This window comes from Spermophilus citellus, assembly GCF_964194105.1.
Source record: "Spermophilus citellus genome assembly, chromosome: 10".
Classification (NCBI taxonomy): domain Eukaryota; kingdom Metazoa; phylum Chordata; class Mammalia; order Rodentia; family Sciuridae; genus Spermophilus; species Spermophilus citellus.
The window spans coordinates 4,244,850-4,268,180 of NC_138197.1; the positions used below are offsets into that span (position 1 = coordinate 4,244,850).

A 23,331-nucleotide genomic window follows, 5' to 3' on the forward strand; every position below is an offset into this window, starting at 1 on the left:
ATGAATCGTTAGGTTTCTGTGAAGTGACTAACGTGGCATATATAAATGAAAACAAGGTTTCATGATCAAAAGAAATTCAACAATTTTTAATCCCCAAAACTAAAGAAACAAACTTTTTATCTTATAATTTTGCATTTATGAAAAAATCTAAAATAAATGAATAAATTGTTCCAGTACTATTATTTATGAGTGATTATTATGTGCTGGGAGTTAGGCTAAATATTTAATTGTATTACCTCTTTTGGATTTCAAACACAATCTGTGAAGAGCCATATATACAGATATAAAATTAAGGCTTAGAAAGGCAGGTAACAGAGCTAGTATATCCAAACTGTTTATGTACACCTTACTGCCCAGAATACTGACCATAAAATCAAAGATTTTTTGACAAATACATAAAATTTTCACAAACACGTTAAAACAAAGTACACCAAAGTCACAACTCTATGAAATCCTCACATTTTCTATGTTTGGCTAACCAATTGGCACTCATTGGGAGGCTCAGTAAATATTCACTAAATGAGTCAAGTTTGGCTCTAAATAAATGTCAATTCAAAGTAGTTTTCAATTATTATAGGAATTTCAAGTACTCTTTTTGAAATCCTCAAAAGATAGTTTCTTTACAATTTGTATCAGTTTGTGTGTGTGAAGTTGGTGATTTCTCATCTTCTAAAAGTCAGTCTGATGTCTGAAGACAGTAGAAACTCAAAGCCAATACTGAAACATAAGAAGTGTGAGCACAGCAAGTGTGACTCTGGCGAAGCCATACAACAGTTTCACTTCATGGTATTTAGATAAAGGGAATGAGGTAAATACTCCTCTTCTACCATGTACATCACCTCACACTGCAGAGTAGCCCAATAGCATCCATGGGAATTGGTTCGACTAACCCATAGATACTATATCAGAAGATGCCGAATCCCTTATATAAAATGGCATGGTATTTGTACATACCCTATGCATCTCTTCCTTTATACTTTAATAGTTATAATATGGAATATAGAGATGATTTAAAGCACAAGCACTAGGAAAATAGTTGTTATACTGCATTGTTTAGGGAATAATGATTACATATATAAAGTCATTATTCCCTAAATCATTATCCCCTAAACAGAGCAGTATAAAATCTATTTGCCTAGTACTTGTGCTATAATAGTTATTATATAGTTGTAATATATAGAGTAGTAATTTATATCTATATAGTTGTAATATTTACAAATATATATAAATTATACATATTATATATAATGTATGATATATTATATAAATAATATATAAAAATTGTATATTATATAAATTATATAATTATATACTATATATAATTATATAATTTTATATAGTTGTAATAGTTTTATAAATGGGTCTGCACTGAATCTCTCTACCTAACGTTTAAGAACTGTTTAGATCTATGGTTGGTTGAATCTTCAAATGTGAAGCCCACAGAGGACTGACTGTCCTCAATTGTGAGATTGATTTGAGTGATGTACAAAAGATGACAGTGAAATTTGGCTCCATCTTTATTTTCTGCCCCTTGGAGGATATGCATAATCAGCACCAGGTATAATCACTTACGCCATCGTTCTGAAACACCACCTTCCTCTGGCACTGAAGGTTGTAACACTGCATTTGCAGAGTGATTTATCGTTTTGACACACTCGGCAGTTAGTTAACTTCGCAGCCCCTTTTAAGTACAGTGATTGATATTTTTACCTCCATTTTTTTTCTCCTAAGCATTACAAAGACATTTCTCACAGGTTCTGCCCCTTCACTCTAAAATCTTGGAAATTAAGTAATTATATTTGTGGGTATTATTTTGTGTTTTTAATGAACTCGACTATGTTTATTTTGTTTTCACTTGACTTCACATTTTACCTATTACATTATCATGTATTTTTCAGAAATCCGGGTCAACATCAGCATACATAGCAAAACAGTTACACTAGTAACAAAAAGACAGACTAAATGGATACAAAATTCAAAAGCAAAACATCTTCAGGTAGAAGTGTTTGTCACAGGCAAAGTCAAAGACAGGAAAACAATAATATCACTTGACATTGACATTTGATATGACATTGTAAGTTATCATACTTCATACTTCTATGGTAATTTGTGATTTGCACACAGCAAGATGATGCATCAACGTACAACTATGGCAATCTGTAATATAACTGCCATGGTTGCTTCTTAATTTTTGCAATGCTTACTATGTGCCCTTCCTGTGACATGGCACCCAGATGTACTCCCAGGATATTGGCAACATGCTGCTGCTGGTAACTGAATAGCAGCCGCCAATGTGACATCTCAAAGCTGCCAGGTAGAAACAACAAGGTACAGTACCTAGCAACATGAGAAATGGATTTTTGAGAGCATTCACACTATGCTGAATTACAAAAAAAAAAAAAAAAAAGGGAAAGCAAGTCCAGAAACTCAAACAGATGGGCTAACAATATAGACAGTTCACAGAAAAGTGAGCTTATGGCCACATGAAAGGATGCCGAGCTTCCTCAAAATAAAAGAAACGTAAGTTGAAATTACACTGAGGTACCATTTCTCAAATATCAAAGTGGCAAAAAAGATCCAAGTTTGATAAAAGATTTCATGGGTAAACTAGAAGAGAAACAGGCACTGCCACTCACTTGTAGTGCATAGACAGATGGTGCAGAGCTCAATGGGAGTGAACTTGGCAGTACTTATCAAAATTGCATATGCATTTATCCTTTGATCTGGCAATACTGCTTCTGGAGAAATATCTTTAGTGTATACATGCAATTATTCAGAGTGATGCCTGTATAAAGATGTTTATCTTGGAATTATTAGTAATGAATCAAAAAAATCATCCAAATATCCACTAGTAGATATTTAATGAACTTGGTACCTCCACAGTGTTCTTTGGAGAAGGGAAATCTTCCTTAGCTCAGTTTATAATAAGAGCCTTGGAGCAAAGACAGATTAGAAGCAATATACACCATTATGTTCTGGAATTGCACTCTCTAAATATTATTTTCAATTTTAAAGAGTAAGCAATTCCTTACAGAAACAGCTATTGCTAGGTCTTCAGCAGGAAATTCATAAAATAATCTCAGGACATGTTCTTGTGCCAGAGAGTCAGGAGGTTACCTTTCACTAATGGAATTATGGTCAAAGAACACAAGAAGCATCTGCAATAATGGCAAGGGGTGGAAAGACATTAGAGATGTTAAAATGCATGGCTTATCACTACTACTAAGAATAATAACAAATATACTGATGTGTCCTTGCAAGAGGCTTCCACGGTCCTACATGACTTTGGTAATTGATAAAGGCACCCGATTACAATTTCCATTAGCTACATGGAAAGGTGGCCAAGAGACTAAGTTTACTCATATTCTATTCCTTTACTGAAGATAAAAGAGGTGGGTGGTGGGGGAGCTGGAGACACATGGTGAAAGCCCATTAGGATTTGAAAATAAAGCAGAAAGCATCTTTCATTAAAGACAGAAGTGAGAAAAAGACCAATATAGCTGATTCCTAAACAAATTTTAAAAAGCCATTTGCAGGTTTTATTTGCCATCAATGCCTGTATGCAGTTGTGTTTTTAAGAAAGAAAATGAAGACCTTGACAACCTTGCTTAAGAGCTTTGGTCTCAATGTCACTGCTGTGTTCCACCAAGAAGGAAAAGCAATTTCATAGCGGGTCAGATGTTTCAGGCTCTTGTCAGAGCCCTTCACACCATCTCCCATCACAACAGCCTCACAGAGAGTGACACCGCATCCCAGTGGCCTAAGAGTCACAGAAGGAAGTTTTCAGTGAGTTCCACGTGCTGCAGCTGAAAGTTCTTAAGAAGTGGGGGTTAGAAGCAGGGATCAAGACCACCTAAGTTAGGCAAAGTCGGAAAGTAAATGAGCAGACAAAGAAGTGGGCAGGGCAGAAACACAAAGTTTTTAAAAGAGAAAAACTGAAAAAGTTATCAGACTTTGATCTCTCTCAATTTCTGGATCTCTGAGACCAGCTTGTCCACATTTCCCAAAGGACATTTGAGAGTTCCTATACTCTAAAAATGATCATTGTTTAATTTGATTTAGCTTGAGTGACTTTTGTTGCTGTTAACACAAGGAGATATAATTTAAACACAAGGAGATATAATTTAAAGACTGTTCATTGTACTCAACATGAAACCCAAGTATGAAAGAGATCTCCCAGCAATCTGCCTTCCAAAGGGGCTTAGAATAGATGCCTTAAGAGTGGAGTGTGGGCCCTAGACAGAGGCCATTGCAGTGCCTGGCAGAGGGCAGAACTCCAGTCTGGGGTGAAGGAATAAATGCAAGGAGTATTTGGGAAGTCTAGCCAACCATCTTAGTTAGAAATGAAGTATTAAAGAAAAAGGATCCTCAGGGATGATTTCAGAGTTTCTGGTTTTAAAGCTTACACAGATTGTCATGCCATTAATAACATGCATAAGTCTGGGGATTGTTAGGATGATGAACATTGTATTTTTTTTTGACAATTTAAATTTGAAATTTCCAGGCTGGGATTGTGGCTCAGAGGTACAGTATTCACCTAGCATGTGTGAGGCACTGGGTTCAATCCTCAGCACCGCATTAAAAAAAAAATAAGATATTGTGTCCACCTATAACTAAAAAAAATAAAAATAAATAAATCACATTCTCATGCTGCATCTAGGCAGAGCTGGCAAATAGACATTCCATGTATGACTCAGCAACTTAGAAAATTCTGAGAGAAACATAACCATAGGTGTTACTGCCAACTAGAGAATATTTTAAACCAAGGGAATGGTAGGATCACAGCTCCATAAGAGCAGAGAAAGGCAGGGACCCAGGATGACCTCTAGGGACTGAAAGGGTGATGCTGCCCCACGTGTTAGGATCACAGGAGTGAAGACAGAAAAAATCTGAGACAGGGTGGTTCATGAATGAAGGGAAACCACCAGAAATGGGCAGGTGCGGCAGTGAGGAGGGCGAACCATCTGTGCTGCTGTCGGGAAGTGTTGGGATGGCTGGAGGGTTTCCCCTCTCCACCGGGAACTGCTAGAGGAGCAGCATTCTCAGGGAGCATCCGTCAGCTAACTCAGGAGGTAAAAAGGCAGCTGCCAGAGTGCTGACCAAGGAAGTGGGAGGGTGGTGGGTGGGCACAATTTAAATGCATTCAGAGCTGTGTGTCTAATAGAATCCCAGCATTTTCAGTGTTTTCGTCTCTGTGACCAAAAGACCTGACAAGGATTCAGAGGAAGAAAAATTTATTTTGGCTCATGGCTTCAGAGATTCAGTGCATAGTTGGCCAACTCAATACCTATGGGCCTGAAGTGAGGCAAGACATCAGGTGGAAGGGCAGGGAGGGGGAAGGTACTCGGAGAGCTTGAGTACAAGTCAGGGATAAGATAGTCCCCGTAATCACGCCCCCAATGTCCCACTTCCAGTAGTCACATCCTACTTGCCTAGAATTACCACCTATTAATCCATTCAAATTGTTACTCTACCAAGTGGATTAATCCACTAATTAAATCACAGCTCTTAATCACTTCACCTCTGAAAACTTAGTGCAGGGGACACTTTATATCCACATCATAACACCCAGGTAACCAGATACTCTCCAGAAAGACTTGGACAATTGGCAGTCAGTTAAATGGTGATATAAGACCTGAAGGAATTAGTTCAGAAAATGGCCGAGAGAACATTTCTCTAATCTTTCATTCCCATTCTTGTTTCCTTCTGAAGTTCTATATCAATGTAAAGGCCAACAATTTACTACAACACCTATATATCATTTTGTAGAACATGAGCAGTATAATCCTGAAAAAGTTTTTCAAGCCCTAAAACCCAATAATCTAAAAGAGAACAACATGAATAAAGAAGCACATGAAGACCCTCCTGCACCATACGAACCTAAGCAAAGTATGTTACCTTTAAGTCATAATCTCCTTATCTCTAAACTGGGGTAATAACAGCAACCTCATAAATTTGGGGAATGCCAAAGTCAGGCAAAATATATTCTAAGTATCCCCAATGTTGGAAAGAAGTGAAAAACTTTCATCCCAACCAAGAAAACCTATCCACAAAGGTAGAAGAGAAAATAATGTTAATATTGGATAAACATGAAACCGGAACATGGGGTATTACCACAGGTGTCCCCTAAAAGACTTCAAAGATTAAAATAAATCTCATACCACTTGATAACACCAAGCAGTTGCCACTCAGTCCAGCCAGATTCTCATGGCCCACAAGAACTGATCCTCAACTTAGAGGATTTGATGCTATCGTTTGTCTCACAGGTGCATGTAAATTCACTGATTGGGATGACCATCTGTGTTTGCCAATTGGCTCCTCATAACTTGGTCATCAGAGATGGTGTTACAGAGAAGCGCAGAAGCTGGGCCCCTGCACCTCTGTGGAAGCCAGCAGGGGGAGGGCCTGGCTTCCCTGCTGATTACATATCAAAGGGTCACTCCCAAGCGCTCCAGGAAGACAACCTGTAATCCTAAAAGGAAAGGGTTTTTTGCTTGGCATGGTGGTGCACACCTGTGGTCCTAGCAACTCAGGAGGCTGAGGCAAGAGGATCACAAGTTCAAAGCCAAACTCTTGTTAAGTTGCTTGTGTGAGGCCATAAGCAACTTAACAAGACTGTCTCAAAATAAATAAAAAGGGCTGGAGATATGGTTCAGTGGTTAAGCACCTTGGGTTCAATTTCCAGCACCAAAAAGAAAAATAGGTTTATAGACATTTCAAAGAGACAAATTAAGAATTTTCTAAGTTCTAAGACAATGTCTTTGTCTTGTTTGTTTATCTTTATGTGGTTATTACTGATCTTAGTAAGGGAAAATTAAGGTCAGGTGTGAAGGTGTGGAGAAGTCTCTTCAAAGGGAGAGTTTAGTGTCTGATTTTTATGAGTATTTTCCCTTACTAAGATCACTAATAACCACACCACCATCACCACCATCATCAAAACCTGGGCTTGGGCCGGGGTTGTGGCTCAGTGGCAGAGCACTTGCCTTGCACATGTGAGGCACTGGGTTCAATCCTCAGCACCACATAAAGATAAATAAGCAAGACAAAGATATTGTGTCCATGTATAACTAAGGAGGAAAAAAAAAACGGGAGGAGAGAAGGCTTCTCATTCCCAGGAAACGGGAATTTAATTTGTATTTTGAACACTTGTCCAATTTTCTTTCACTTCATTTCTTCTAAAAGAAATTATTTACTGCTACATGATTTTTTCTCATATCAGTTTTATTATTTTTCACTTTTCTTAAATTACAGTTATCACTTTATCTGTAAATCATCTTGGATTTTAAATTTGATAAACTATAAAGCAATATTTTTAGAAATGTACTTTAAATATAGCTCATAGGCTTTATTTTTTATTATCTCTGTTGTTGATGATAAGTAGATTTCTTAGTACTCAGAGCACATTGTTTCTCTGGGGAGTTAACAATATAGTTTGCAGCTTAACTCAGGGTCAATTTCTGAGACTGCTTATCAGTGTTTAAAAATAATGCAAAGTTGCCCTTGCATGTGTGTACTCCTGAATGCTTAAGCATATGGTACTGTTAAAATCCACAGTATACATACTTATTTTTTCTCTACTTGTTCTGTCTCTTGCCGAAGAATTTTTAGTTTCCCACTTTGATTATTTATTTCTATAGTCATGTATTTTCATCATTTTCTATTTTGGATGTTTAAAATTTGCAATATGCATGAACATTCATGACTTTTATATTTCCTTATTGGATTTAACATTCTATCAATATGAAATATGTTTCTGAAATCCCTTTACATATTTTAATATACAATTCTAGGTTGTGAAAGAATACTACCAAATCTGCTTCTTTTAAGTACTTGCCAAATGTTATTACTTTCCTTTCTTCTCTTTTTATCCATTTCTCATTCTTGTGCGCTTTCTCTCTCTTTCTCTCCCCCACCCCTGTTTCTCTCTCTCTCTCTCTCTCTCTCTCTCTCTCTCTCTCTCTCTCTCTCTCTCACTCTCTCTCTCTCATTTTTCAGTTTCATAAAATGATAAAAGCTAGGACAAAAGTAAAATTGTACTAACGGGCAAATGAAATTGTTTTCCTCTTAATCAAAATCTCTTCAATCTTCAGTGTATTTTAAAATTAGAAATCTAGATCATTAATATATATCATTTTATCTAAGCATTGTGATTTCAAGAGTTATAACTATGATTTTTAAAGACTTCTTCTAAAATAAAGATTGTTTTGCAGGCAATTACAGTTTTTCTATCCTGATGAAAAATCCAAATTTTTCCAATTCTCATTCTCTGCTCAGTAGGAAACAGGGACGTGATTATTTAACATCGCAGACTTGACAGGAAGTATGAACAAGAGAAAATGGTGATCGTTTTAAAATTCCAACTTTTTTTCTTTCTTTCTTTCTTTTTTTTTCTTTCTTTTTAAGGAGAGAACGAAAATGTCAGAGGTTAAGGGAAGAAAGGGAACCCCTCAGACTCCCACGAGCTGCGCAGCTGGCGCAAGTGTCCTCTTGATGGCGTTTGCTGCCCCCTGTTGGTCGGCGCTGAATGCAAAAGAAAAAGGGGAACAGGAACCGGGGCTAAGAGGCCATCTCTAGGGACAATTCAAGTGCTGGGGAAACCGCCTCTGTAGAGGAATTCGCGAGCCTGCGGCCGCCCCACCCTCAGCCCCTCCGGGAGAAAACCAGTAGGGATCCCGCGGTGGGGACTGTCACTCTGTGTTATCTGACTGCACGCCCCCACCCACGCTGGCTCCCCCTTCCAGCCGCCGTCTACACAGCACAGGTTGGACTGGAGAGCATGAACCCCAGTCAGAACTGCACAGTAAAAGCCCTTCGTGTTGAAGAAAGGGTGAAGTCATTTTGCAGGACTACTAAGAGCAGTATCGGAAAGAGAAGCAGCCAACAAAGGTTGAACTAGGAAAGCCAGAAGCGGAAATTGAGAGGGAAGGGTGGGGAGGGAGGGTCAGGAGACATCAGAGAGAAGTTGAACTGGGAAAAAATAAATAAATAAAGAGTTCACTACAGCAAGTTAACAGACATCCAATATCCAGTTCTGAGGGGACACTGAGGCTACTGTCATGCCCAGAAAGGAATTCCAGCTCCAAAGGACACCTGTTTGAGGGACTTAAAATACTGAGATGATTCCCTATACATTTTTTACTGATTTATTCTTACGTTTTAACTAAGGGGACTTAAATATGTTTTCTTCTATGTGGCTTAAAAGCCTGTGATATCTTTCTCTATTATTTTATGTAATCTAAATCTTTAAATTAAAGATGCAAAGGTATTACATTTTTTAATATGTAACAAGCCCCCTACATATGGTAATAAGAAAAGATCTGGCCCTGCTATCAATTTTTAGGAAATACAATTCAATAACAGTGAAATTATCATTCATACCATATGCATGTGGGGAGGGGGGTATTTCCATAGGAAGTAAGTTGAATTGGGAGTCTAATCTTAGGAAAGTAGTTTAATTTCTCAAGTTTTGTACTGATTAACTATTGCTACTGTTCTACTACTTTAGATGATTGAGGAATTGAACAAAAACCGCTTGATAAACCGCAAAGTACTGTTTGGATAAAGTATTATAACAGTAAGGGTACATGACCTATCTTACATGAAGAGTGAGGATATAATAATAGATGTTTGTTTATCCACAAAACAAATGATTACTGAGTACCTCATTCACTGACTACAGTCTTCAGGCTCTATTCTCATCTAAACCCACTGCAATTAGGCAGAGATGACTGATTGCCCCCAAACACATGTGCTTTTCCTATGCACTGAGCTCCCTTTATTTGAGAAATAATCTACTTGGTAGGCAGGTGTGGCCATCCAAATGAGCTCTGGCAGATGGGATGTACACACAAAGAAAGCCTCAGTAGTCTCTCCTGGCTGGCCCACAGTGCTTCCTACCCAAGATCTTCTTAGCTTTTTGATCTCCACTGGCTTGATATCCGAAAACATATAGGGATCTGTGTTGACACTTTAGGAGCCACAGGGCATAAGGCTCCTGAGTTCTTGAGTCACCATTCAGAGAAATCCTGTAAAGTAAAAACAACTGTGTTTTACTTAAAGTGAAAAAAACAACTGCTTCTGTCATCTTGAGGATCACCCACTTTGAGGTTTACTTCTCATAGCAGCTAGTCTTACTCTAATACAAACTCTAATGACCCTACTGAATATGTTCTGTTAAAGGCTCCCAAAAATGATCTGAAAGGCTAATCCAAAACCCTCATGTGGGAAGTTGCTATGCAACTGGGCACAGATTCAGTTATGTGAGATGAACAAGTTCTGGACATCTGCTATACAACAAAGTTATAAGGAAAAGGAAATGTGAGACAATAATTTTATTCCCATTGATTTTTTTTCTAAAAGTATGAAAGGAAATACTTTCAAGCACACATAACTCAGGGAGCACAGGACTCATGAACTCCTCTTAAAAGAAAAAAAAAATGTATTTTTAGGTGAAATGCAGTCAACCCAGAACTGCATAAAACAATCTCTGGAAGGGAATCTCAGCCACCATCCTGGGGAGGAGTATTGGGTTGATTTACAAGCACAGCCGCTGCTCACCAACCGTGGAACGTGGTTCCTGAACAGAATGTAGAAATTACACACCCTGTTAAAATTAAGCCATAAAATCAGGAGTGTAGGAGGGAGGCATGGGACAAAGGGTAAGTATGTTGTTGTCCTCATTTTTCATAACAAGGAGTCTATAGAGGTGTCCAATTTTAATAGTCATTAGCTGACTTTCACCTCCTCCACTCTTATTCAGGATCTTTGTTCCTAACTTGAGGGGAACTTCTCAGGAAAAAAAATACCTCTTATCCTGAAAGCCTTTGTTTGATTTCCCTGTATTCCTGCAGCTCCACTGGAAGATTCAAGAGAAATGATTTTATGCTTACTGTTTAAAATTATATATATATATATATATATATATATATATATATATATATATATATATAGAAATTAATATCCATCCTACAATGAAAAATAGCATTATTATTACGAAGAAAAGCATGAAATAGCATACTCCAGGCTTCCAGGAACTTATTCAATTTTTGCAGTGCCTGTTTTCAAAAGGCAATCCCTGCTGAATCATATCTTCACTTCTAGAGAAAAAATGCAATCGGTGACATTAATCTGTGTGGTCTGGTACCTTGAATGGTGATAGTCTGATATGATAAACATAAGCCAGTGTCTCTTTGCAGTGATACCCTGATGCAGAATCCTAGGTGACATTGTAATGTCAAAAGTTTACTGCTCAACTATAAAATTACTGGGACATAAAACGAACGGATACGCTGCTTTTCACCTGTTGCTGCTGGAGATTAGGAATGTAACACGTACCTCTGTGGTGAGAATACCAGCCTAGTAGTATTGAAACAAGCACCTGTAAGAATCTGTCCTTTAGGGGAAGGACTCTGTCTATCCCCATGCCACACAGTGGCTCTGGAAGACCCACTCCTACACTTCAGGGAGAAAAACTTGAAATGCTAGTTTCTTAACCAGGCAAATCAACATGCAGATAGCCACACCTGGGGACCCAGAGTCAGCCCAGACCTCAAGCCAAATTGCTCATCCTTACTTCCTGCTTTCTTTATTGTCATAGTTCTCACTAGCATCCTATATTTTCTGATTTATCTCATTTGTCATGTGCCTCTGTCACCTACACAGGTAGTCATGGAGGGGAGAACTTTTGCTTTTGTTCAGTCCTATGCGCCCAGAAGGAAGAAATAATGACTGTCACATACTAAAGTGTATTAAATGTTTGTTGACTGAACAACTGCATCCATCAATCCATGAGCTATAATCACAAGTTATCTGCAATAAAAAAATATATTGTAAGGAATCTTCTGTTCCCAAAAGGAGCTGTGACTCCAGGGTAGGCACATGCTACCCCTATCCTATGCCTCCAGCATTGGATAGAATCCTTTTAATGCTGAGTGTGTCATCCAATTTGGAAAATTGGTGGCTCTGAATTTCTGTTATGAACGGCATCAGGGGCTACCATCAGGTGGAGGGGGTAGGAGGGTCAGGCAATGGGACAGCTAAGGAGTGGATCTGCACTTTTTTATTTCATAACACATATTTGAGGGCACGGATGGAGATCCTGGTGGAATAAAAATGGCCTCAAACTTTCTTGGGTCCCCAATTAGCATCGAGAAGCAAACTGCCCTTTCCTTTAACTCACAATGCTGTGTCCCCTGCACCTTGACCTGGAGTGTGGTGGGTAGTTGAGAGGCAGCCGGGTCTGTTCAGAACTTGGCTGCTGAGAGCAGGAACTAGCTCTGCTGGCTTCCTGGGTTCCCCACACTCTCTCTTTGGATTCTCTGATGCTTCTTTTGCAATGCTGCAGAGTCGGTAGGAAAACCCGCATCTGTCAGGCCTTCATCCTTCCCTCTGCAGGATCTCACCTGCTTATGTTTTAGTCCCTGTCAAGAGTAGGTGACAGTGAGCCCTGCCAGATGCTGCCTTCCGGGTATCCATGGAATGCCCTGATCCCGCGGGCCTGCCAGGGAGGATGGCAGACGGGCTACCTGGGGTTTGCGCCCCCTTCTCAGGGAGTCCCAATCTGAAGTGGAGCGTGTGGTCCGTGGTCAGCATGCGGCGGCTTTGTGTCCTTGCTGTGACTCTGCCTCCTCTCTTCAAAGGATCTGGGTGAGCTGCCATTTTATTTTAGACACACTGCTCAGCCCGGCTCACAGACAATCCACTTTGCTGGGGGCTGGTCTGTCCCTGGAAACCTGCTCTTTAAAAGTTTTGTGGTATTTTATTGGAGAGTCACAGAGTTCGAACCAGTTCCTCCAGATATAATCTCTCTCTCTAAATAACCACCCAATAATATGCGGTTAGAGATGAGTGACAGGATGTAATGAGAACATTTGTTTGCTCAACCGCTGCACTTTTTTTTTCCTGAGGAGGAACTATAAAGCTAAATAATTCATGTAACGTGACTGACTCCCACACTATTGATTATAGTCGCTGTTGTGGATTGCTGCCCCTCCAGCCATCCCAACAGGTTATTACTTACAGATTGTGTGATGACTTGCTGCCAGGATTCCATTTTTAAAAATAAGTATTAACAACAGGAGCAAGGATTTAGCACCAGAGAGTTCCTATCCTCTCCAAAATCACATAAGCTCTCTCTCTGGCTTTTAATTAATCAGATGCCAAGAGTTGATCATAAAATTTCAAGTAGGATCAAAATGAGTGGCAGGTGATAAGACTGAAATAATTACTATGGGAAGGGAAGAAGATTATTAGAATTTTTTTTTTTTGTAATTTAAGACCAATGCCAAAGAAACAAACATTGATCATTATTATTGAAAAAAGACTAAGATTAAATGGAACATATTCACTTAATGGACAATGAGATAACTACAATCTTATAGTAAGATAAAGGTGGGTTCAGAGATAACAGACAGAAGAACACAGCTATCTCTAAACATTATTTATTAGCACTTAGGAGAGGGCTTACCTTGAGTTTCTTGCATTCTTTAGAAATTTGAGAAATTTCTACTTATGCTGCTTCAATAGCCAGAATAATAACAACCAATCTAACATGTCAATACACCAATCTGCTGAAGGTAAGACTAGGAAAAAACACCACCACATAATACAACAAAAATGTTCTATGCAATACATATAAAATAGTACAAAAGTGCTGATTTTTTAAAAAATGCTTAGTTTTACTAAGCTGTTCATTCTGCCACACAGGCAATCAGAATTCTAATAATTTTTAAGTCCTGAATTTCTTGATGCTAGAATATGGTTTGTAACTGGAAGATTCTCACAATTTATTCTAAAATTTTTGAGAAGTTATGCTATTTTTCAAAATTATTTCTAGGTACTGTGTTAGTCAGCTTTTCATTGCTGTGACCAAAAACCTGACAAGGACAATTTATAGGAGGAGAAGATTATTTTGGCTCATGGTTTCAGAGGATCAGTCGGTGGTTGGCCAGCTCCATTGCTCGCAGCCTGAAGTGAGGCAGAGCATCATGGCAGAAGGGCAGGGAGGGGGAAAGAAGGTCAGTGCATGGTGGTCAGGAAGGAGAGGGAGAAAGAGAGAGAGAGGGGGGCAACAGAGACAAAATATCAACACCAAAGATGCAAGTAGGGTCAAAATGAGTGGCAGTTGATAAGACTGAAGTAACTACTACTGGAAGGGAAGAAGATCATTATTATTAGAACACCCCACATGCCTACAGGAATTCCAATCATTACTCTAGCAGATACAGCAATCCTCTGGTGAGGTCATAGCTCTCATAATCAAAGCACCTCACCTCTGAACACTCCTGCCTTATCCAATATGTGCTTTGGGAAGACACCTCATATCCCAAACCATCACAAGTACAACCTCAACTAAAGATGATCTAAGATTTCAAGAAGCCACTAAAACAGCACCAACACTAACCGCAACCCAAGGCAGGATTCAAGTCCAGTTCTCGCCCTGCGGGTGAGTGCAGGTACAGGTAAGGGTAGGTGCCCTGGCATCTGTGTGTCCACAGGGGAACAGCTGTTCTACACTCTGCTGTGTCGTAAATGAGTCCCTCAGGAAGCACGTGTTAGAAACGTGATCCCCACTGCAGGAGCGAGGGAGGTGGGACCCTGTGAGCAGCCATGAGGTTGTGTGGCCTCTGCCCTCATGAGTGGACTGGCACCGTTATCAAGAAGTGGGCTCCTTCTGGAAAGACAGGTTCAGCCTCTCTCTGTCCCTCCATCCCTCTCTCCTTGCCCTTCTGCCATGGGAGGACACAGCAAGAGGGCCATTGCCATATCCTAGGTCATGGACTTCCTCCCCTCCAGGAAAAGATTTCTACTTATCATAAATTACCCAGTGCCATGTATTTTGTTAGAGCAGCAAAAAATGTACCAAGACATAGTAAAACCACATTTTATTATAATTTTCCCATTTATGTATCTGTCATCCCCTCAAGACTGAGAGGGCCGCTAAGGTTTAAATACTTTTTTCTACTCTGGTTTTCAAACATAGTACTTGTTGTAGAATGGATGACATGCAAACCCTAGTTACATCAAATTCAGTTGAAACTACCCAACTTAGGGGATAAGATTTTTTAAAATAAAATTATTGGAGTAGTTTATGTCTCACCTTTCTGTTCATCATGTACACACACACACACACACACACACACACACACACACACATTCACCCTCTCTCCATCACACTGGTGCCTTTGAACTCTACTACTGAAAGCCCCTTTGTTCTCCCTTAAAGAATGAAATGCATTCTCAGTTACTTGACAAATCACACATCAATCACCTGGTAAGCTTTGGCACGTCATTTAGCATTTCTACATCACTCTGGATATGCTAAATGCTTCGTGATAATTTTTATTCCCTTGGCTATCATACTTTTGGTAGGCAGACGTATTTCAAGTGCATCTCGGTTGCTCCTGTACATCACTAAAGGGAGAAACACAGATCTTAGGGGATGTCCGTGCACAACATGCATTTGAGAATTCTACTCAGAGTTTGAATATTTCAACCAAGTGGGAAACTTTGGAACAAACGGCACCCTGTGAGTTAAATCACCATTACGTTCCTATAATTTAGATTTTTTATTCCTCAGGGGAAACCAATGCAGCATCCTCTGGGTACTCGGTTTCTAAAGCTAACTTCCTCGTGAGTCAGATCTGTCAGCCATTCCCTGATGGCTTTTCAGATTCTGTGCCACTTTGTTTTTTCTTTTACATCATGGTCTCTGAGCCTCTGGAGATCATCCTATTACATCTTCAACTAAAGAATGAAAACCTAGGGATACGGAGTGGCATTTAGATTTAGCAGGGCTCTCTATAAATATATTGTTTCTGAAATACATCCTTCACGAATCATGAGACCTGTAGTGTTTCATCATCATTTGCTTATGTCTACACCCTGTTTACACATCAGTCTATCTCAGGAGCTCCAAAGAGGTTACACCACACTGTTACAAACTGAACGTGCAAATCTAGGAGCGGTAACGATCACTGCTTGTTCAACATGCTATTGGTCACCACTGGGAACCACCTATGAGGAGCCTCTGGCTGCACAGGCCAGCTGACTGTCCATTAGCAGCACAGGGGCTTGGCAGCTGCCCAGTTATATCCCCTTACCTTGGGTTTTTTCCCTGTCACCAATGCTCATTTAAATACCTGAAATCATTTCATACTCAACGTTAAGAAACGCTCACTTACACATGAACTTCAGCTCTTCAGGTCTCACAGGTTTTGTTCCGGAGTGCGCCCTAAGAAGCCGGAACCCTGACTCCTGCCTGGCTCCTGATTCCTTTAGCACTGGGAATTTCATTTATTTCGCTTAACCTCAGTTTCCTCATTTGTGAAAGTAAATGAGAATCATACCTATTTTTCAAATCTATGATTATTCTAAAGCGAAACAATTCAAGGAAAAAGAATCACCCAAATTTATCACATGAAAATTGATTTTAAATCTCTGCACACTACTCTGCCCCTTGGAGTCAATGAGTAACACTTACCAGTTGAATAACATAATGTATGCTGTTGGTATAAAGCCCTGCACAGCTCAAAAGTGTGTACAGCAGTCGTGTTTTTACTGCATCACGTGCAGAACAGTGCAGGTCAGACACTTGGGTCAGGAAAACCTGATTATAGATGGATTGGTTCTTTCTCTCATTCATTAAACTCAAAGTAGATTCAAAAACAAATTTAACTTGATAGCTCTCATTTGTCATTTCAATGTCTCTTTTCTTCAAAAGTCATTAAGGCATTTGTGGTGTTAGTTTCTTTTTGAAACCAAACAGTGAGAGAGGTAAATAAACCAAAGAACGTTTTTGTTTTTGTTTTTGTTTTTGTTTTTTTTTTTGCCTTGTTGGAAACTAAACAGAACTTTAGGATAAAAATCATTGAAGAGAAAATCAATGAGAAAAAGCGAAACTGCAGAGAAGATTCCCAAGAAAGGAAAGAGAATTTGAAAATGCTCTTCCCAAGACAACTCCAAATCCCAGCTACGTGGAGAGGGAACTGGGAGCCGTGGAAAGCTGCAGGATTGGTGAGTCCTTGGTGAGTGGCTTAGATCCCCTGATCACAGGTTTCCTGGTGGATGGCATGGGGTATCATAATATTGGGTTCTTAAGACTCAGGATAATTATAAGCAGTTACTAATTTTATCAAAAAGAAAGAATTCTGATTAATTATCTTTGGTAAATGCCTTTTAAAACATCAAATAACTTTAGAAGAGCCCATTCAGAGCAGGTTATTCACTGACAAGTTTAAGCAGATACCCAGGGCCTTCACTTCTTCTTCAGGAGCAAGTGAAAACTCAACTTTTATGTCCTATGTAGCATGCCTTCTGGAAGTTTCCTAGCACCGAATAAACTATGCAGTGATCTACAAAGATCCCATGTGATGACATTTTAAAAATCTCTTTAAAACTTTATTAAAAAATTAACTCAAAGAGATCTTAGATCTAAATGTAAAATGCAAAACTACCAAAATTCTAATGATAAAATAGAGAAATTCTCAATGACCTTGATTTTGGCGATGACTTATGTAACACCAATGAAGGCCCAACCCCTGAAAGAAAGAATTGATAAGTTGCATTTCATTAAAATTAAGATTTTCTGCTCTGCCATAGACATTGTCAGTAGGTAGGTAAAACGAGCGAAAGACTAGGAGAGAAAATATTTGTAAGACACAAATTTGGTATTTTGAATCCAAATTAAGCAAAAAGCTCTCAAAACTGAACAATAAGAAAGTTAAAAACCCAATTAAAATATGACCTAAAGATTTGAACAGACACCTAAGCAAAGAAGAACTACAGATAACAAATAAGCACATGTAAACATGCCCCATATGACATGTCACTTGGGAACTGCAAATTAAAACAACAGTGAGATATTGTTGCTTACCTGTGAGAATGCATAATCTGGACACTGACCTCACCAAATGCTGGCGAGGACGTGGAATAACAGGAGCTCTTGTTCATTACTGGTGAGGATGCAAAATGGCATAGAGATTTTGGAAGACGTTTTAGCAGTTTCTTACAAAATCCTATGTACTCTTGTCATGCAATCCAGACATGGTATCTACACACTTGAGTTGGAAATATAGCCATGAAAACCCTGCACATAAAGGTTTAGAAAAGCTTGATTCGTAATTGTCCAAATTTGGAAGCAACCAAATGTCCTTCAATGGGCGAATAGGAAAATAAACTAATAGGCACAAATGATGGAAGGAGCTACCAAGCTGTAAAAGACATGGAGCACATTGACATGCATCTGATCAAGAGGTCGATCAGAGAAGGTATCAAATGCATAATTTCAACTGTACAACATTTGGTTAAGGGCAAACCATGGGGACAGTGAAAAGATGAGCAAGTACAGGGAGGTCGGAGAGACTGGAGGCTGAGAAGAGCACGAGGGATTTTCAGGACAGTGAGACCAGCCCACGGTACTATGGAGGCAGACACACACCCACAGACATCTTTCTAGATCCATAGAGTGAGCAGCATGGAGTGAACCTGATGCCGACTATATGGAAGTCTGGGTCAGGATGGTGTGTCAGTGTGGGTTCCTCAATCGTGACGAAAGAGCCTCCCTGGAGGGGGACACTGTGATGGGAATCTACATGTTTTAGGGCAGGGAGTATATGGGAACTCTCTGTACTTACTGCTTGATTTTGCTAGAAACCTAAAACTGTTCCAAAAAATAAAGTTTACTTTTGAAAAATTTTTATCAGGTCTCCACGGAGGTGCATTCAAGTGCGCATTGCTAGTGATGTTTAGGACAACTGCCAATCTAGTTTTGCTGAGAGTTAGCACCTGCTCCTGAGTCAGGTGAAGGAGACAGCCCAGGAGCAGTCAGGGTGTCAGGGCTCCAAGTGATCCTTCCGGGTCTGGTCTGTAGATATGAAATTTTATAATTCCTTTTCTTATTGCTCTGGCTGCTTTGGTTCCTGGCTACATCTTGTCTCTGTTTACCTCAGAGAAACCAGCAATATAAATCCTGTCCATATAAATCCTGGGCATAAATCAGTCTACGGGAAATATGTACCTAGATGGTGATGACTATTCTCTCAGAAGGATTAAATATAATTCACTTCTATATACTTCCAGGTTTAATTTTCAAATATAACTTTTCAATGTATTAAAATAGCAAAAGACTTTATAACTTGTAAAATAGACTGCATAACTGTCGGGAAAATATATTTCACATATTTCTATTATCTGCCTCTATTTATCCAAAATAATTATAACCAATTAATAGAAACAGCAATGGCAGCAGTGAGAAATACACATCTTCACACAGAGAAGGAGAGAGAAACAGGTAGAAAATTTCAAAAGTTGTCTGGGTCCTATTTGTTCTTCAATGTTCCCCATAAACCTGTTGAGGACAGTGTAGGATTTAAGATGCATCCAGCTGCCAGTAATAGGAAACCACATCCTAAGCTCCACTAAACTACAAGAAAAATGAGGTTTCTTGTGGAGCAAGAAGTACTCAGAAGAGCAATCTTAGGCTATTTGAGGCAACAGCTTACACTTCAACCCATCATCATGACCCTGGTCTCCCTTCATCCATCTATACAGCTTGCCTGGCCCTCAGTTCAGTGGTGCATAGTCACAAGAGGGCTGCGAGAGTCCCAGTCATCACATGCTCACCTACCTCACAGTTATAGGAGAGCGATGGGATATCTTCCTGTATGTCTTTTGTTCTGGGGGTAAGTACCTTTGGGGACAATGGACAGAAATGTGCCCCATGCCTATTTCTAAATCAGTCACTGGCAAAGGAAAGGAGATTGCCGTGGCTGATTTAGGGACTCACATGAAGAAGGTGAATTTTGGAATCCATCAATGTCTTTAGCTAGGAGTATATTCTGCAGTTCTGGCACCAAGAAACAAGTTATAATAAATAACTGAGGCATATTATTTATTCCTTGCTACATGACCCTAATTTTGTGTATTCCTTTATGTTTGGTTTTGCATACTTAAGGCTTAAATTCATTATTTTGAAGATAAGTGTACACTTATGCAGTAAATATTTTTTTGCAATTCATTACATTGTGATTTAATAACTCATAAGCAAAATACTCCAGGGGTTGGCAGAAGCAGTATGCCTCCAGTTGTAAGCTTCAGTGAACAGTGCTGATTAAAGTTAATACAGGGGACAGCGGCAGTGAGTTCCCAGAAGCATCATGTTCAAGAAACAGAGTCATTTATTTCTTATTCGCCTAAAGCCACACCTCCTGTCATGTCAGTGGTGTGCCCACATTCATGCTGTCATTTCTGACCCTGTCTTCCACTCCCTAGTTGTCCGTCCTTGGATGAGCTGGAGTAGGCACGCAGTAGAGAAGGGTCCTATGCCCTGGGTGACGAAGTGGCACCAGTCACTTCCTCCCCTCCCACTGTCTAGAACCCAGAAGTCGGGTCCCAGGGAATCAGAAGGCATGGGGGCTTTGTTACAGCAGGAGGAGGACACAGAGGTAGCTGGACTCTCAGGCATACACAGATCACGATGCTTAACTGGTAATAGCCCAACACACAAACCTGAGGAACACTCCCTCGCTGCCAAGGACAAAGTGGACGCACTTAATAGGTCAGCCAAATCTGTTTTACATTCAGCACTGGAGCCTGGAATAAAAATCCCAAATTTCGTTCTTTTTTATGTTACACTATTCAATTCTCTAGAGGAAATGAACTTTAGTTGTTTGTACCTCAAAAGAAGTTTTCTCAATGTCAGTGCATTTTGTTTCCACAAATTTCCAACTGCCAAGGGCTGTCCCTTGTGCAGGAGGCTAGGCCAGGCTGGAAGTGCCAAGGAATGAACAGCTGCCACCCGCACACAGCCCTGGATGACACTTTTGGGAGCTGGTGTGCAGCCACCCAGCTCCCTCCTCCCTCAGGTGCGATGCTTCCCAGGCCTGGGCTCCACACCATTTCCCAGAGTTCCCTGCAAAACAAAGCCTCAGTCACCCTCTGAGCCTGATGTCTCAATGCGCACCCCTTACTGGCTTCCTCTGGCCTCTCCATCACCCCACATTCACCTCCTCGTTTTCTCAGAACTTTCTATGCAAAACTATTTTCTTCAAACCTCTATTTCAGGGCCTGCTTCTGGGAGAACTCAACTAAGACAACAGTTCTCAAAAGCTTGCGTGAAAGAAGAACACACGTGGGAGAATTCATGGACTTCCATACCGTTATGTAAAGGTTAGAGACAGAATTAAATAAAACATCAGGCAGGGATTCCTACATACATGGTAAGTCCCTTCAGAAAGGAGTGCAGGAGGTCGAGCAGTGTGGCACCCCGTGGGAGGGCAGGAAGAGCTACCTTCTGAGATGACAGGGACTTCAGTGGTACTGGGGACGTCCCAGTCTTTCTCAGATGGAGACTGAACTATGTTTCTTCCTCACTGTGCTTCAGAACTTACAAGTGAACAACACATATTCATCAGTATTGGAAAGAATAACACAGGATTTCAAAATGAATCATGAGGAGGAAGGAGGGTGGGGAGGGAGAGCTGGGAAAGCTTGACTCGAGGGGCTCTAAGTGTCAGATGAAGAGGGGTGTGCAGCTCTGGGGTGCTGTCGCAGGGCAGGGTGACTGCAGACCACACCCTCCAGAAAGCCAGAAGACATGATCTTGTTAGAATCTGTAAACAAGTCAGGATGGCGCCTGGCATTTTGCCAGGGGGAGTGGTTTGTGAGGTGGCGCCAGCGAGCCATTGAGTGTGGAGATTCCTTATTGGTTGACTGCTGCATCGAGTTTATGTTAATTAAGATAAGCTGTGTGGAATGTATATTTACCCCTCCTGTCCTACAGTAAACAGCTCCCACTCCTGCTGTATCAATCTACACAAGTTGCTCGTCACCCCCCGGCTGTTTTGCTGCAGCTGGACTGCGGCAGATCTGAACACCTTCCCCACAAAGAAATGATAAACGTGTGAGGAGATCACTGCCTATGTCCAGACTGCAACATTACACAATGCAGATGTATTGAAACATTCCTTGGTATCCCATCATATGTATGGGTTTTATCTTTTTAGGTATTGGTTTAAAAATAAATATAAAGATAAAAAGTTTGAGCTACATAAATAAATAGCAAAATGAATCCATGAACATAACAGAAAAAGCCCGATGGGCTGCTCGATGAGGTGAGTGGAATCTCTGAGCTGAGATGAGGGCACGAGTGTCCCTGGGCAGCATCTGTGACAACACTTGTACGTGGAGAGGTGAAGAGAGTCAAAGTCCCAGAGAACCCAGCCTGCTCGTCTGACTGCCGATGCCAGAAAACATACAGGGGCCCACCTCAGTGTTCACTCAGCCAAGCATGGAATGACATTTTAACATAATATGACCCTGGTATGTCCCCTCATTTTATGGTGACATCCATTTTATTTATCTTTAGTCCAATGGAATGCAACTTTCTTATTTTCTTACTTCAAATATTGCATGGACATCACACAAAACACTTTTTGATGATCTGAAATTTGAGTGTAGCTGGGCATCCTGGTTTCACCAAATCTTCCAACTCTATCAAAAAGGCTGCCCCACCAGCATTCATCCAATTCTAACCTACTAGCTGTTAAGTGAAACACAGTAGATAGTTCCTTTGTCTCCCCTATTTGCCAAGCGTGAGTCAATTAAGATCTCTGTGGAAATTAAATGAAATCATAACCTAAGCAATGTTGATTTTAGAGTAACTTGAGTCTTGCTTCTATGGGTCTTTTTCTTTTGTGTCATCCAATTTACAAGGTTTTTATTTTTATTTTTGTCACTACAAATTTATTAACTATGTTAAGCAATGAAGAAATGAACATTAATTAAATTCCAGTTCTTTGCACCCTTAAGCACTTAGCAGCTGTCACATAATTCTTAAGGGTGTAGAAAATGTGATCAACAGAAATTTACCCAGGATGAAACTATTGAAATTCTGGTTTTAGGAGTGAAATTCATCAACTTGAAGATTATACACACATATCACCACATTTCAATTCTATATCATTTAGTGAAAATTGAGTATTAAATCTTTAGTCCAAAGGTGTAATAAAAATAAATACTAGAAGATGACATTAAAAAAAAAGTAGCACTCCTTCCAGTGTGTTGATTTTATTTTCAGGCACCTTAATTATAAAATAAGTCAAATCAAATGAGGTAAGCTGGTTAAAAAATAGGAAGGATGCTAAAATTAATGAAGACAAGAGTGAACTATTACTTTAAACTCTAAGTCACATTAGATTTTCATATTGAATATCAAAGATGGACAATGCAAAAAAATACATTGTGTCCAATTACCATTTTTATATTTTCTCTTAAATTCTCTAAGAAAAATGATGTTTAAATTGCATTATTCTGTTTACAGTAAAACTGACTAGG

At 39.8% G+C, this 23,331-nt stretch overlaps 1 protein-coding gene across 1 annotated transcript in view; it reads right to left on the reverse strand.

The window, feature by feature from the left end:
* Nucleotides 1–9,883: 9,883 nt before the first annotated feature.
* LOC308658414 (protein disulfide-isomerase TMX3-like) overlaps nt 9,884–23,331 on the reverse strand; it is a 67,261-nt gene continuing 53,813 nt past the window's right edge. The window contains exon 16 of the mRNA XM_081311040.1: nt 9,884–10,025. Within this exon, the coding sequence (XP_081167166.1) occupies nt 10,008–10,025 (18 nt within the window). The 3' untranslated portion in view covers nt 9,884–10,007. The remainder of the gene's footprint in view (nt 10,026–23,331) is intronic.